Raw genomic sequence first — 14,524 nt, 5'->3', positions numbered from 1 at the left:
AATTAAACATGAGAGAACAAGTCTCACACACCCAATATGGTAAATGAGAGGAGGTCAAAACTATATATATATCAACTAGAAGAGTTCTCGGTGCAATCCTTATAACTCACATAATACGTGTTGATATTTAAATAACTTAAAAATTTGATTCAAATCTTTAAATAAATATATTTTTTTGAATAAAATATTAATCTACGTTTGCCAGAGGCAACCCTTTCGCAGAACTCTAAAGTCAAAATATCGTCATGTCAGACCAACAAAAAGTTTGTCAGTCAGCTACAATAGTTTGACAAGAGCAACCCTCGCAAATTGACATGGCTTTTGATAGGGTGAGCCCTTCACAAATTTACAATAGTATAACCCCTCACAAAACATTTGTGATGACTTTCTCTACGAGACATTGTGCTCCTCACAAAACCCCTGATAAATATTTGTTTCTAAGGGATTTTGCCTTTATCAAACAACTTTTAAAAAAAAAATATTGAATGAGAAAAATGTTAGTAAACAAAGAAAAAAGTGGATTCACTGTATAAAATATGGCATCCAAGGTTAAAATCTATGTTAAAAAAACATCAACTAAATTAACTATAATTTTGCTTGTATTTTAATCATATATTGTAGTGTAAGAAAAAGTGGTTGTTCATTAAACATTTAAGAAAATATATAGTGGCAATATCTAACACCTTTTAAAGATAAAAAAAAAAAAAAAAAAACTCATTATACCCAATTTTTCTTGTGCTTTTCAAAATATTCTACTAAGTGTACGCTTGATTCTATGATAAAAAAAATGATTTTCGGTGAATTGATTCTGATTAAATATGAATTGTAGGTAAAACGATTTATGTTTAGATACATTGACATAAATATAAGTTGAACTATAAATTTGTGTGTACGAATCAATTCTAAAATAAAACATTATAGTAAATTTTAATTTCAAGTAATATCAATTATGAAAGTAAAATTAGTTTCACTCAAAGAATCAAACACGTCAGAATCAATTTTACACCTATAAAATCAATTGATCATAATCGGAGAAACCAAAATATACACACAGAAACTTCACCCATCTGCCGTTCTTGGAAGTTTGAACCTTGAAGCTTAATTTGTTTGAACTTTGAAGTTTCAATTGAAAAAAAATACTGGTCTTCTGGAATTATATATAACTCAGTCCTTTCATGTGTCAGTACAAAACACCACCTCGTTCATGTCAAAGAAATAAAAGACCGGTAGTTGGTCCGGACTACATAGCTGCTGTGAGTGTACTTACGTTACGTTGTGTAGTGTGGACCAGAACATATTTATTATTGAACATACGATACACTGGACATATCCCCTAAAATCCCAGCAGTTTAAATGAAAAGTGCAGAGAATCTTTATCCATTTATTTAAGTTTGTAACCTATTCTTTGAGTGGATATATTTTCGGTGGCATTTCACATGGGAAAGGTTAATCCTTTCCCACCATGGGAAAGTTGGATTCAATGATTAGATTAAGTGAAGAACATATTCTTAACATGCTCTCTCAACACTAGATTTTTCTTCACACTATCTTCCAATAATTTAAAAATTCTGAAATTTAATTTTCAGAAATTAAAAAAATCGTAAAAAATTCAGATAATTGTTTTTAAAAATTCTGTAATTCATTTATTGAATGTTAGAATTTTTTTTTTTGAAAATTTTTTTTCCAGAATTTTATTTTCTTAGAAAAATAAAAAACTTCAATTTCAAAATATTTTTTTAGGATTTTTATTTTATTTTTCAGAATATCTTATTTTATTATGAAATTAAAAAATATATTCTTTTTAGAAAAATAAAAACTTATCTTAGTTTCCAAAATTTTATTTTTATTGAAATAATTTTATTTTTTCAAAAAAAAATTCTAACATTCAATAAATGAATTACAGAATTTTAAAAAAAATATCTGAATTTTTTTTATATTTTTTCGATTTTTTTTAATTTCTGAAAATTAATTTTCAGGAATTTTTAAATTGTTGGAAGATAGTGTGAAGAAAAATCTAGTGTTAAGAGAACATGTTAAGAATATATTCTTCACTTAATCTAATCATTGAATCCAACTTTCCCATGGTGGGAAATGATTAATCTTTCCCATGTGTTCACACCTATATTTTCCGTCCTTCAATTTGTTTGTACGGGTTTATTTATGTTGTTGTGTACAAGTTTGAGTTATATGTCCTACATCGGATAAAATAGTAAAGGTTGAACGTCTTATAAGTAAGAGGACCCATAAACTCATTGCCTTAAGATTTTGGGTAAGAGTGTGGTGTCTCTCTTGCTAGTGTGGTTGTTCTAGGCTCAATGCGGACGGTCCCTCTGGCTCCTCTTCAATTAAAGACTCACATGCCACGTATTTAAAGACGAAATTGATCCAAAATTTTAATTTTTTTTTTTGTCTTTTTTATATGAAAGTCATTACAAATTTACACATTGTGAAATCAATCCTTGAGTTATTTAATTTATTAAAAAAATCAAGCAGTCCCTGAATTATGTCTTAACTATCAACCTGATTCCTCAAATAACAGTTGTGCTATTTCAAGCGAAGAATTTTGTCCATAATTTATCCCGAATAGTTTATAACCGTTGGATTAACAATTGCTACAATTCAGGAGTGGATGGAATAAAAGTAGATTGATGCTAACATTAGTCGTGGTATGGTCGTGAACTAGTTTATCGGGACGGCGAATTTTAGCATGGGTAAATTGACAAATATTTCCATATTAGATCAATTTTATTTTACTTGTTGTCACTTGTATCCCTGTTTATTTATATTCTAATATATACCCCTCATTTTAAAATCATATCATTTAAACCCTATTTTTTTTTTCACTTCCGTTTAAACAAATAATATTTTTTCTAAAGGAGAAAATCTGCAATCCCCAGCCTCATCCTCAATAACCTGTTTGATATAAAAATATAGACCCAAATACCATGAGCTAACATTTTCATGTTTCACTCTCAGATTTCAACTAATTATTCTTGAGATTTATTTTCTAACTTAATTGAAAACATGTTCTTTTGAAAATAAATAATATCACTTGGTTATTTCGTTTACATGAAAGTCACTTAGTTCATAAAAAGATTTTTTACCTTAATTTTTTTATCAAGTATTTCTAAATAATAAAAAAAATTAAATATTTATTTTGATAAAATAAAAATAAAAATTTGGTATAAGAAAATAAAACACTATTTTCTACATGTTCGAAATCTATAAAAATTAAGTGATTTACAATTTAAAAAAATAGTCCATCAACTTTTTAATATTAAAATCTCATCCAAGTTCCTATCCATTTGAGAGTAATCCTATCCATTGACATTTACTAATATTAAATCAATGATTCTTATTAAATTGACCTAAGATAGGAAAATATGCCAATTTCCCCATGCTAAACATTGCCTATCGGGACAAATAGCATTTTTCCTCAAATAAATGCTTAAAACTAAAAAAATGTGTTTAACCGTTATATATTTATTGTCTTTTGCGTACATCTTCATACAAAAGTGTTAAAACCATCAAATTCTCTTTGTTTTCTACGTCTACAAACATTCACTAACAGCCCGAACTGAAACTTCTTTAGGGCTTTCATATGTGCAAAGTTTAATTTGTTCTTGACTTTTTTTTACGCCAACTCTGGTATCTTATAATTTTGTGCCAAACATTATCAAGAAAGAGACTAGAAGCCTGATATAACAACTAATCAAAATTGTATCTACACTAACACTATAAAGCATGATATCAAGTTTTGAACATCACATATCACTCAAACTTCTCTCTTCACCCTATCCAAAAGCACTACCATAATTCCCAATTTGAATTCATGGCAATTTTTTCGTTGGTCAGGGTTAAACATTTAAAGAAATGAAATATTTAGTTTTTTTGGCTCAAAAGAGTTAGCAATTGATCACTATCTCAGAAGTTTGGCTTCATTTGGCTATGTAGGTCACCACTCAATTGAGAAAAATGGCTTAGATAACTTACATGACTCTGTAGAGATTTGAATAGCGTAAGATTAATACATAATAAACGGTGTATAATTGGAAAAAAAAATTCCGACCCTGTATGCCAAAAATTTTTTAAATCTGATTTCCTATTAGATTTATTTTTTAAAATGACCCACTTTCTATTTTTGTTGGTTTTTTTTGTCGTTTTCATCATTCCCGCTATTTGAAACGGGAATTATGATAAATATTAATTTAAAAACACTAATTATTTTATTCATAAGAAATAAAAACAAAAACTACTTTCTCTGTGGCATCCATTTACGCCAATGTAATCTATGACCTCCCGTAACACATAATTTATCTTTTTTATTTCGTATGGGTCGTTGGTCGTAAATACCACACCCATGGTTTGCAAGACCAACGACGGGGGACGTGGTTGTATGGCAAGTACAGATGGACATTGTTGCTTGCGGTAGCGCAAGATGGAAACAACAAAACGATTTCAATCACCTTTGCGCTTGTCGAAGGCGAGACAAAGGAGGGATGGAGTTTTTAAAAAAAAAAAAATCTAAGAAGGCACGTCACACAAGGAATATTCGTCTACATGGTCTTCAACATACATGAATCAATTAAAAGCGCATTCAATGACCCAATGAATGGTTGGTAAGAAACTGGTTCAGCTCATGTGTACTGCATTCGACACATTAAGCAAAATTTCATTAGGAGAAATTGTCCGAGTATAAATAATCGGTAGTTAATAACGTTATGTATTATGTGTTTAAATAATATTTATCATCATTATCATTAATATGTTTTTATTTATTATTATTTGTGTTTTTAATGTACATATGTTGCCCAAAAACACAAAAAACGAAAAAATAAATAATAATAATTCAATCCCGCCATTTCAAATGGTGATAATGGAAAAAAAATATTAAAAAAAAAGTCAAACCTGTCACGTGCAGACATGTGTCAGGTAAAGGGGGCTCATTCCCGCCGTTTCAAATGGCGGGAATGAGGAAAATGACAAAAAAAAAAAAAAACAACAAAAATAGAAAGTGGGTCATTTTGCGAAATAAATCTGATAGGGGGTTAGATTTGAATTTTTTTTGGTATATAGGATCGGAAAAAAAATTCGATATTGCTTATCACTCGTTCTTAGTACATGTGAGGTTGCGCGCAACTCACATGCTACACCTAAAGTGATTCCAAAAATCAATTAATTTTCTCTAATGAACAAGTGAGATCAAACTTTAGTAAAACATAAAATTCAAATTCATATTGACATTTAAGGTATTCCTTATTGATTCTAACTAAATTCTTTTTTTTTTGTTTCTAATCATGCAAATTCTTTTGAAGACATGTTTCATAAACAAATTCAAAATGTTAAGAGGTAAGGGCGTAAGAATTGAAAACTCTATTAACGGAAAGCTTTTGTTGTTAGTGCCTTGAATTTTCCATTTTATGTGCACAACCAGGTGAAATAGGACCGCCCATAGATACATGTTGCCCTTCACCTCCAAAATTAAAATGCACATTTATGGGTTTTGGCCATTCTCCAAGAAAGCTAACAACTTTTTGTTGTTTTTTGGTTGCAGATTTGGTGAAAAAGCTCAGTTTTTCAGCCCAAATCCACTTAGAAATAAGCCCATAAATACAACTTTTTTCATTGACAAATTCCTATTTAGAGCGAAGTGGTTCAAGAGGAAGGCAAATCTTAGAAGCTAGGAGTCTCTCTCCTTACTCTTTAGGGCATGTTTTATTTCTTTTGTAATTGGTCTTTAGTTGTCATGAGTAGCTAAACTGTAATTAAGCAGGGTTCTAAGACGAACCTCTATTTTATTTTGCTGGATTAATTTTAATTAAGTCTTGTATTCTATTATTTTATGTGTGTCATGATTAATTTTATTATACAAAGGTCTTAATGCTTTTACCAGACCTAGGGAGGTGACATACCTAAGAAGGTGTTTGAACTTAAAAATAGACCGAAATCCTATTACAAACGTTGCATGGTAACTTTATCATTTCTCTTTGGTAAGGTAAACAACTATAATTTCCTGTTTGTAGAACTATTAAGGTAAGATAAGGTAGGTTGATTAAATTATGTATGCACTTAAAATGGGATACAAGAATATATAGGTAATATTGTTGGGATTACAAATTTTCATCTAAAGTCCTTCCTTGATTAATTATATACTCCTCATATTTCAATTTTACATTCACTTATCGCTCTCTATACATCGGGAGATCCATTCTATTCTATAATCTTTAATGTCTCACTCAATTATCTAATAAATGGAATTACATCACGCGTACGATTGTGTGTGTGATTGCAAACCTAGCCCGATGTTTTGCAACTAGAATCCACAAATGCCTTTACCCATGTACCTTACAAAGGAAGTCTATGTCTATCACTTTCTAAGTCAAAAAGTCAATTTCAAATTGTGCACATCGAAAAATCATTAAGTGAAGAAATAGAGAAATCAATATAACAAAATATGATTTAAATACCACCAGCTAAGATCAAGTATAGAGTCATAGCAAACTATACTTAATCCCAACAATAGAAATAATTATTTATATATAACCTTACAAGACATAACGAGAAGAAAAGATATTTGACGTTAAAGATGATGCCTTGATCTTTTCCAACATCAACTTTGTCCTTGTAGAACACTCTCTCCTTCTATCTCTTGTTTTATAACTTAGAAAACGCAAAAGATACTAAAAAAATATATGTAATTTTGATATCTCTTCATAGAGTTTTGTCATAACTTTTCCCAACGAAAAACCTGATTGCCCAGTCATTTCAATTAAATGTCTTTCATCATCAACAGAGAATCGTCTGGCGAAAGATATGCTTGCCCAACGATTTTGAGAGGATTTCAGTTTTTTCTCAATAATCTTGATTGCTTCCATAAAACTACATGTGTGTCCGGAAAGGGTAATAATACAAAAATGTCCATAATAGATCCCACATGAACAATGAATGGGTGTTCGGAAAGGGTAATAATACAAAAAAGTCCATAATGGATCCTACATGAACAATGAATATTGCGTTGAAAATACTTCACCACCCATAACTTGGATTATGCCCAAGAGATGACGCCAACAAATTGTTACGCGATAGTATTTGGATTTGAAAATTCGAGAGACAATAACAATAATTCAAATTGGACGGTTACTACATCACCAATTTTTTTATTTAAAAATATAACTCTTGTTAAAAAAAAAAAATATGATTGACGGATCTATCAAATTTTAAAATAGAAAAATAAAATGATTAAAATAGGAGAATCAAAATCACAATTAAACATTTATCGTAAGTAGAGCATGTTTTTCCAAAGTGTAAAGCCAAATTCTTTGCTACTTTGCGCTGTTTCTTTTCTACTTAATGACAGAAGGGAAGCTTATAAAAGCACCCTATTTCCTTCACACTTTCATTAGCTAGCTCTTCCTCCATTCAAAAACTTGCAAAACTTTTTCTCATCTTTTAGCAAAAATTTATTAGCTAGCTAGCTCAACATGTCTAACTCATACTTAACTTGCAGTTTTCTTTCTTCCATCTTTGTTCTTTCTTTGATTTTCATTTTCATCAAAAGAAAGAAAACAAGGTATAATCTTCCACCTGGAAAAATGGGATGGCCCTTTATAGGAGAAACCATTGGTTATTTGAAGCCTTACACTGCCACCACAATGGGAGAATTTATGGAAAATCACATAGCAAGGTAATTATTACTGTCCACACCCCCATTTTCTGTTTCATGAAAAACAAAAGAAAAGGATTAAACTTTAATTAAAGAGAAATGATATTTGAACAACCACTTTTTGACAACTTTTATGACAACTTTCTCCCTCATACACACATTGTTCTTCTACTTTCTCTCTCTGTTGCTTTGATATTTGTGCAACTACCTAAATTTCTTTGTATAATGTGGTTGTCCAACAAATTGTCACATAAAAAGGTTGTTCAAATAACATTGCTCTTAATTAAAACCTGTCCTATATGTGCAGGTATGGGACAATTTACAAGTCAAATTTGTTTGGAGGGCCAGCTATTGTATCAGCAGATGCAGAATTGAATAGGTTCATATTACAAAATGATGGAAAATTGTTTGAGTGTAGCTATCCAAAAAGCATTGGTGGAATACTTGGAAAATGGTCAATGTTGGTTTTAGTAGGTGACATGCATAGGGAAATGAGGAATATATCACTAAACTTTATGAGCTATGCTAGGCTTAAAACACATTTTTTGAAAGATATGGAGAAGCATACCCTTTTTGTTCTAAGCTCTTGGAAAGAAAATTGTACATTTTCAGCTCAAGATGAAGCAAAAAAGGTAAGTTTTTTCAATTTCTTGTCAATTTTTATATTTATTTTTTCTAGTACAAAATAGTAACCAACTATTTTTTTATTCTCTTTTAAATGCATGAAGTTCACCTTCAATTTGATGGCCAAACAAATCATGAGTTTGGATCCAGGGAATCTTGAGACAGAACAGTTGAAAAAAGAGTATGTCTGTTTCATGAAAGGTGTTGTTTCTGCTCCTTTGAATTTGCCAGGAACTGCATACAGAAAAGCATTAAAGGTAATAATAAAAAAAAAAATAGATAACATTAAATATTTGTTTGAATTGACGGTAAATTTGACATAATTACAGCCGCACGTAATTTTGTTCGATCAGTGTAGTTTTAACTATGAACACTGATTTTCGTAATTCTGTCAAACTTACTGTCAATAAAACACACTGTCAAGTCAACACTCAAAGTTCATATTATTTCCTTTTATCTATAATTTTTACTATAATATTTTTTTTCTTCAATATATTATTTTACAGTCTAGGAACAATATATTGAAGTTCATAGAGGGGAAAATGGAAGAAAGGGTGAAGAGAAACCAAGAAGGAAAAAAAGGGATGGAGGAAAATGATCTTCTAAATTGGGTTTTAAAGCATTCAAATCTTTCCACTGAGCAAATTCTTGACTTGATTCTAAGTTTACTTTTTGCTGGCCATGAAACTTCATCTGTGGCTATAGCTCTAGCTATTTACTTTTTGCCTAGTTGTCCTCAAGCTATACAACAATTAAGGGTAAGCTAGTGACACAATGATACGTGCAATATTTTCTAAGTAACATGTCTTAATATTTTACTGTTCAACTTCAAACACATGTATAAAAACTACGTGGAGTACTATACTAATTCTTATTTTTTATTTTTTGGAAAATAATAGGAAGAGCATAGAGAAATAGCTAGATCCAAGAAGAAAGCAGGGGAGGTTGAATTAACTTGGGATGATTATAAAAGAATGGAATTTACTCATTGTGTAAGTCACAATAATTATTGTTTTATATTTTAAATACTAGTATTGAAAAAATTGAAAAATACTAGTACTACTATACTAATAAGAAATTTATTTTGTCTTTTATTTGAAAAAGGTTGTGAATGAAACACTAAGGTTGGGTAATGTTGTGAGATTCCTTCACAGGAAGGCTATCAAAGATGTTCATTACAAAGGTAAGTATTTGAGGACAATATTACTATTTTTTTAAAAAGAATATTACTATTTGTTTACATGACAAGTTTTTTTTTCGTGGAACACCTTGATATGTGGTTCACCTTAGACGGTACTTAAAAATTGCTCAAAACAACAACGACCATATGCAGATGTAAAAACTCAGGTGTCGTTTTCCTCAACTCAACATAAATGAAAGGTGACCTAATCAATGTTGATTTTACAAAATAAAGGAAAACAGTTACAAGAATTATGAACTTCTATTTTCAAATTAACACGGATCATATCACTTTCTAATACCTTACGATAAAGAGATCGTGAACTTCTATTTCCAAAAACCGACGTCATTTGTATTTAGATTTTCAATTATTAATCTACGATAGACCATCTATCACAGTGGACCGCCATATAGAACTTTCCTATTTATAGTTATATGATATTTTTGGTTAGAAGGTGTTTATAAATTATTCTATAATGGAAAGAGGAAAAAGAAAGAGTAAAGGTTGGTTTAGGTGTTATAGTAAAAGGGAAATTCGAAGGTATTTTTGAGTATTAAAAATGTATGTTTGTGTTTGAAAGGTTATGACATTCCATGTGGATGGAAAGTCCTTCCGGTGATTTCAGCGGTACATTTGGATCCTTCAAATTTTGACCAACCTCAACACTTCAATCCTTGGAGATGGCAGGTCATTTCTACTTATAACCATTCTTGCACTTTTCTTTTTCTAATTAAAGCCAATGTTTAAAGAATTTGTTCTTTTTTTGGTGGAGGCTGGGGTTTGAACCCCGGACCTTGCATATATTATGCATTGTTCAAACCAGCTGAGCTAAGCTCACGAGGACTAAATAATTTGTTCTAGATAAAAAGGAAAAATATTAATTAGCACTAACTAATTAAAGAATTGAATTGGTGTTTGAGTAGGTGTAGCCTGTTTTGTAAACAAAAATTAGTTGAGTTGAGGGGTTGAATTTTTTGCCAAAAGTTCCCAAGGGTATTACTATTTGCTTATACTTGTAGGTTAGAACAAATAAAGAAGGTGTATAATACCTATTAACTAGAAGAGAAATGATATTGGAACACAAATACAAATTATATGAATACCTAATAACATTTGTTTCTTAGATTATCAAATTGTGTACACAAAAAACAAGATTGAGCTAAAAAATATTAAACAACACAAAACATATCTCGATCGCATAGAAATACGTTGTCATTCAAGAACATCCGAATGAGATGGTGCGAGTTTTTCTAATGTATTAGGTTTGAATCCAGCCTTACAGTAGCATTAAAACTCTTAAAAAGATTTTACCTCTCACTTAAGATATTAATCTCAACACTCGCGAAAAAAAAAAAATGATGTCCAATATCAATATTCATATCTCTAGTAGAATATTCATTATGATTTCATTTTAAAAAATGTCATGTTATCATTTATTCATTGTCATAGTATTAGTAATATAGTAGATGAGTCCCTTGTTTATAAACAAACCTGTGGGTCTTGGTAAGTTGGGTGCTTAAGAATTAGACCCCTACCTGAGGTAGACACGCCGTACTGCTTTGACAAAGCTGAAAAGAAATGCTTGATCTTCTCCATCATTATTTTCTTGACTTAGTCAGATTTCATAAAGTATAGTACAATATACATGCATATTTTTGTTACAATAATGAACATGCATTGCATTATATACATACTCATATACTTTCCACTTTCCAAGTACGAAAATAATTTATTAATTGAAATGCTCTTCATAAAGAGTGACTGTATATTGAATCTATTCTTTATAACTCTTGAGAATGGAAATGTGTTACATATTTTCGTGGACTTATTAGTGATAGTATTGTTTATATTTGTTGACATGCTTGCGTAAATATAGACAATTCAGAGGTGCAAATTAATCACTGAATTATATGTTTGTTTTTTTTATTCATCAAATATTATCTTCATCAAAGATCCCTGCCTGATTGGATTGGTAGTAAAGCCATTCACGAGTGCAATTTTACTGAAACAATTTCTTATATGCAATCATATATCCAAAATCTCATTATGACAAACTTGAAGATTTTATTTTGTTGACATGAATGACCAATTTGGATATTTCTTTTCTCAAGTTTTGCCTCTAGTCAATCAAAATATTATTTTAGCATAAAGTTTAGATTAAATACATCATCTTTTTATCAGTTGATACTTATAGTATATTTGAGACTCGAGACTGAAGAAGTATTTGTTTAGAAAACATCCCTAGTACGCTAGATCGAATTATATTATAGATTATAAATCAAATTTTATAAGTAACTAATCTATTTCAGAGAATTTGTGAATACATAAGGTGGATTCTCACCTCCCAACCAGTTTTATTCCATACACATAAGTAAGAAATTAAACTCCCGATCACATGCTTAAGAAGCTTAAATCTCTTATCACTTGGATCAATTTATTGTTGGTGATTATAACTTTATAAGTTAAATCTACGATGCAAGATAAATATTTCACCATGCACAAGGTTATTTCACATTTGATCAATAAATTCTACATTTCAATTAAATAAAATCTGATAAAATTTATTAATCCTAAGATAGAAAATTGATTTGCTGTTAAAAAACAAAGGTCAAAATTTTTATATATGTATGGTATGGTACAAGGAGTAATTTTATTGTGCATATTATATAAAACTTATATATCTATTTTTTTTAAAAGAACTTATATATATCTATTTATAAAGCCTACACATATATTCCTCAAAAAAAAAAAAAAAAAAAACCTACATATATTATTGAGAAAAAATATATAGAAAAGCTTAGGGGTGAAGTGAAGTGTCCTAATCAAAAACCTAGAGGGATATTGAAAAGCTTAGCGATGATGATGCAAATGACCCATTTTTGTGCACGTGTGGGCAGGCCCCCTGTGATTCCAGTACAAATAAATGTCTGTCTAAATGTGGGTCTCCTACTTGCACGTGCATTTGTGCTTGTCCTTTTCCTTTTCTCAGGTTTATTTAGTTAATAATTTTATCAAAAGAAATATGAAAAGCTTTTGGAATTATATTATAAAATACGTAACCGAAAAGAAAATATTATAAAATACACATATGAAAAAGTGAACGTAAATAGTAAGCAAAAATTATTAATAGATAAATATTCTAAATCAGGATCTTGAAATTAATATTATAGGGTATACTTTTTTTTTGGTATCATATACATTATATAGGATGTACTTTTTATGGATCATATACTATATTTTAGGATGTACTTTATTCGATTATAATTCTCTATTCAAGAGTTAATTATTAAAAGAGGTTGTTAGTGTAGATAGATTCTTAGTTAAAAAATTATCTTGGTGGATAAATATTAAAAAGTTGAATCTTGTACCAAAAAAAATGAAAGAGTTAAATCTAAGGATTTTACTTTTTTTATTTTAGAGAAAAATCTAAGGATTTTACTTAGTGACTTCATTTAAGACAGTGAAATAAATTATAATTTGTATAAATAAATAAATATTTTCTTACTATTTTATATATTATTCAAATATAAATTTTTTTGACAAGTTTATTCAAATATTATTATTTATTTCCTTAAAAGAATATTATTATTTACTGTTCAATTTATCGAATATAAACTTTTTCAATTCGATTTGTTTTACAGAAATTATCAACCTAACCAATTAAAACAAAAGATTTTAGTTTAGTTTAGTTTACATGAGTTTAATATTGACTCCAGCCTCTTCAGAGCAAGAGAATTTCTTGTAATTCAAGGTCGTCCCATACTAAGGAATTGTTTTTCCTAGACACACTATAATTCGAAAGTAATTATCTAAAAAAAATATCAAGAATCTTGTTGTTTCCACTTCAGATTTTGCTTGAAAACACATCAAGATTACATATTTAATCCCAACGACAGTTAACTATCATTTATGGAAAAAGAAAATGAAGGAAGTCAAACAGTATCAGCTACCGTTGAAGTTAAATGTGTAATTTTTATGTGTTTTCAAACAAAATTTGTAGTAGAAACAACAATTTTCAAGTATCAAAGTGGAGAAGAGTTGCAACCCATACTATGCTAATTGCTCTTCTCTTATCTGTTTTTGCTCATTCCCGTCAAAATAGCCGAGCGTGAGTTAACTCACGCAAATGTATTTTCAACTTAATATACTCACATAATTGTATTTTTCAGCGTGAGTTAACTTACGTTCAGCTATTTTGACTTCTTTATGGCCCAAAATATACTATTGCTCCTTGAGCCCATTATTGCTATCCAATATATAATGCTATCAACACGAAATTATTTTTTGAAATTATTTTTCCACCCTATTGATTTCTCACACACCCTATTTTGTCATAATTATATAATTCAAACGACATAAATATTCCATAAAAACTTTCAAAACATGTTAAAATAATTTGAATTTAGAATTTAAATAGGACGCGCGATAAATTCATAAAGTAAGAAACGTAATGACCTTTTTTTTTTTTTTAATAATGCTATCAACACTCTTTCTATTTCCTTTTGATATTTGGATTGATATTGATGTTGTAATTGTAGGTTAGTAGTAAAAGTGGAAATTGTGCAAGCATGAGCAATAACAACTTCATGCCATTTGGAGGAGGACCAAGGCTATGTGCAGGATTAGAATTAGCCAAACTTGAAATGGCTGTTTTCATTCACCATATCATCCTCAAATACAACTGGGACATGGTCGATGTTGATCAACCTATTGTATACCCTTTTGTTGATTTTCCCAAAGGTTTGCCAATTAGAGTCCAAAGCCAAGCCACTCTTTAATATCAACAAAATCCATCTGAACCCCTCTTGGTACCATAAATAATAAGAGTCCTTATAGTAGTAGTTTTTTCAATTTACATATCGAAGTAGATTTATTTAATGTGAACAATTCCATGCTGCTTTGATTTTATCTTCCTAAGCCATCCTTTAGTTTTATGGCAGCATAACATGTACTTTTCAACGGTCGCTGCAATTTACCTTTTGTAAATATTCTAATAATCTTTAGTGCATTATCTATTAAATTTTATATCCTTCATAATTTTCAAGCATCGTGATTTT

At 29.7% G+C, this 14,524-nt stretch overlaps 1 protein-coding gene across 1 annotated transcript; it reads left to right on the top strand.

The window, feature by feature from the left end:
* Positions 1-7,383: 7,383 nt before the first annotated feature.
* LOC11405189 (cytochrome P450 90B1) lies at positions 7,384-14,492 on the top strand. Its single transcript, XM_024771739.2, has 8 exons — positions 7,384-7,684; positions 7,971-8,295; positions 8,392-8,544; positions 8,794-9,045; positions 9,187-9,279; positions 9,392-9,470; positions 10,048-10,154; positions 14,006-14,492. The coding sequence occupies exons 1-8, from the start codon at positions 7,482-7,484 to the stop codon at positions 14,243-14,245; spliced, it is 1,452 nt and encodes a 483-aa protein (XP_024627507.1). The 5' UTR covers positions 7,384-7,481; the 3' UTR covers positions 14,246-14,492.
* The last annotated feature ends 32 nt before the right edge of the window (positions 14,493-14,524 follow it).

This window comes from Medicago truncatula, chromosome 8 (genome assembly GCF_003473485.1).
Source record: "Medicago truncatula cultivar Jemalong A17 chromosome 8, MtrunA17r5.0-ANR, whole genome shotgun sequence".
NCBI lineage: Eukaryota > Viridiplantae > Streptophyta > Magnoliopsida > Fabales > Fabaceae > Medicago > Medicago truncatula.
The sequence above is the reverse complement of the archived record's forward strand: the minus strand, read 5'-3'. Positions and strand labels throughout refer to the sequence as shown.

What these genes read in the sequence shown, in the direction of transcription:
- LOC11405189 (XM_024771739.2), top strand. Translation starts at nt 7,482, where the DNA reads ATGTCTAACTCATACTTAACTTGCAGTTTTCTTTCTTCCATCTTTGTT. An exon ending in ATGGAAAATCACATAGCAAG is followed by an intron (nt 7,685 to 7,970) that starts GTAATTATTACT and finishes CTATATGTGCAG; the next exon opens with GTATGGGACAATTTACAAGT. An exon ending in CAAAGATGTTCATTACAAAG is followed by an intron (nt 9,471 to 10,047) that starts GTAAGTATTTGA and finishes TGTGTTTGAAAG; the next exon opens with GTTATGACATTCCATGTGGA.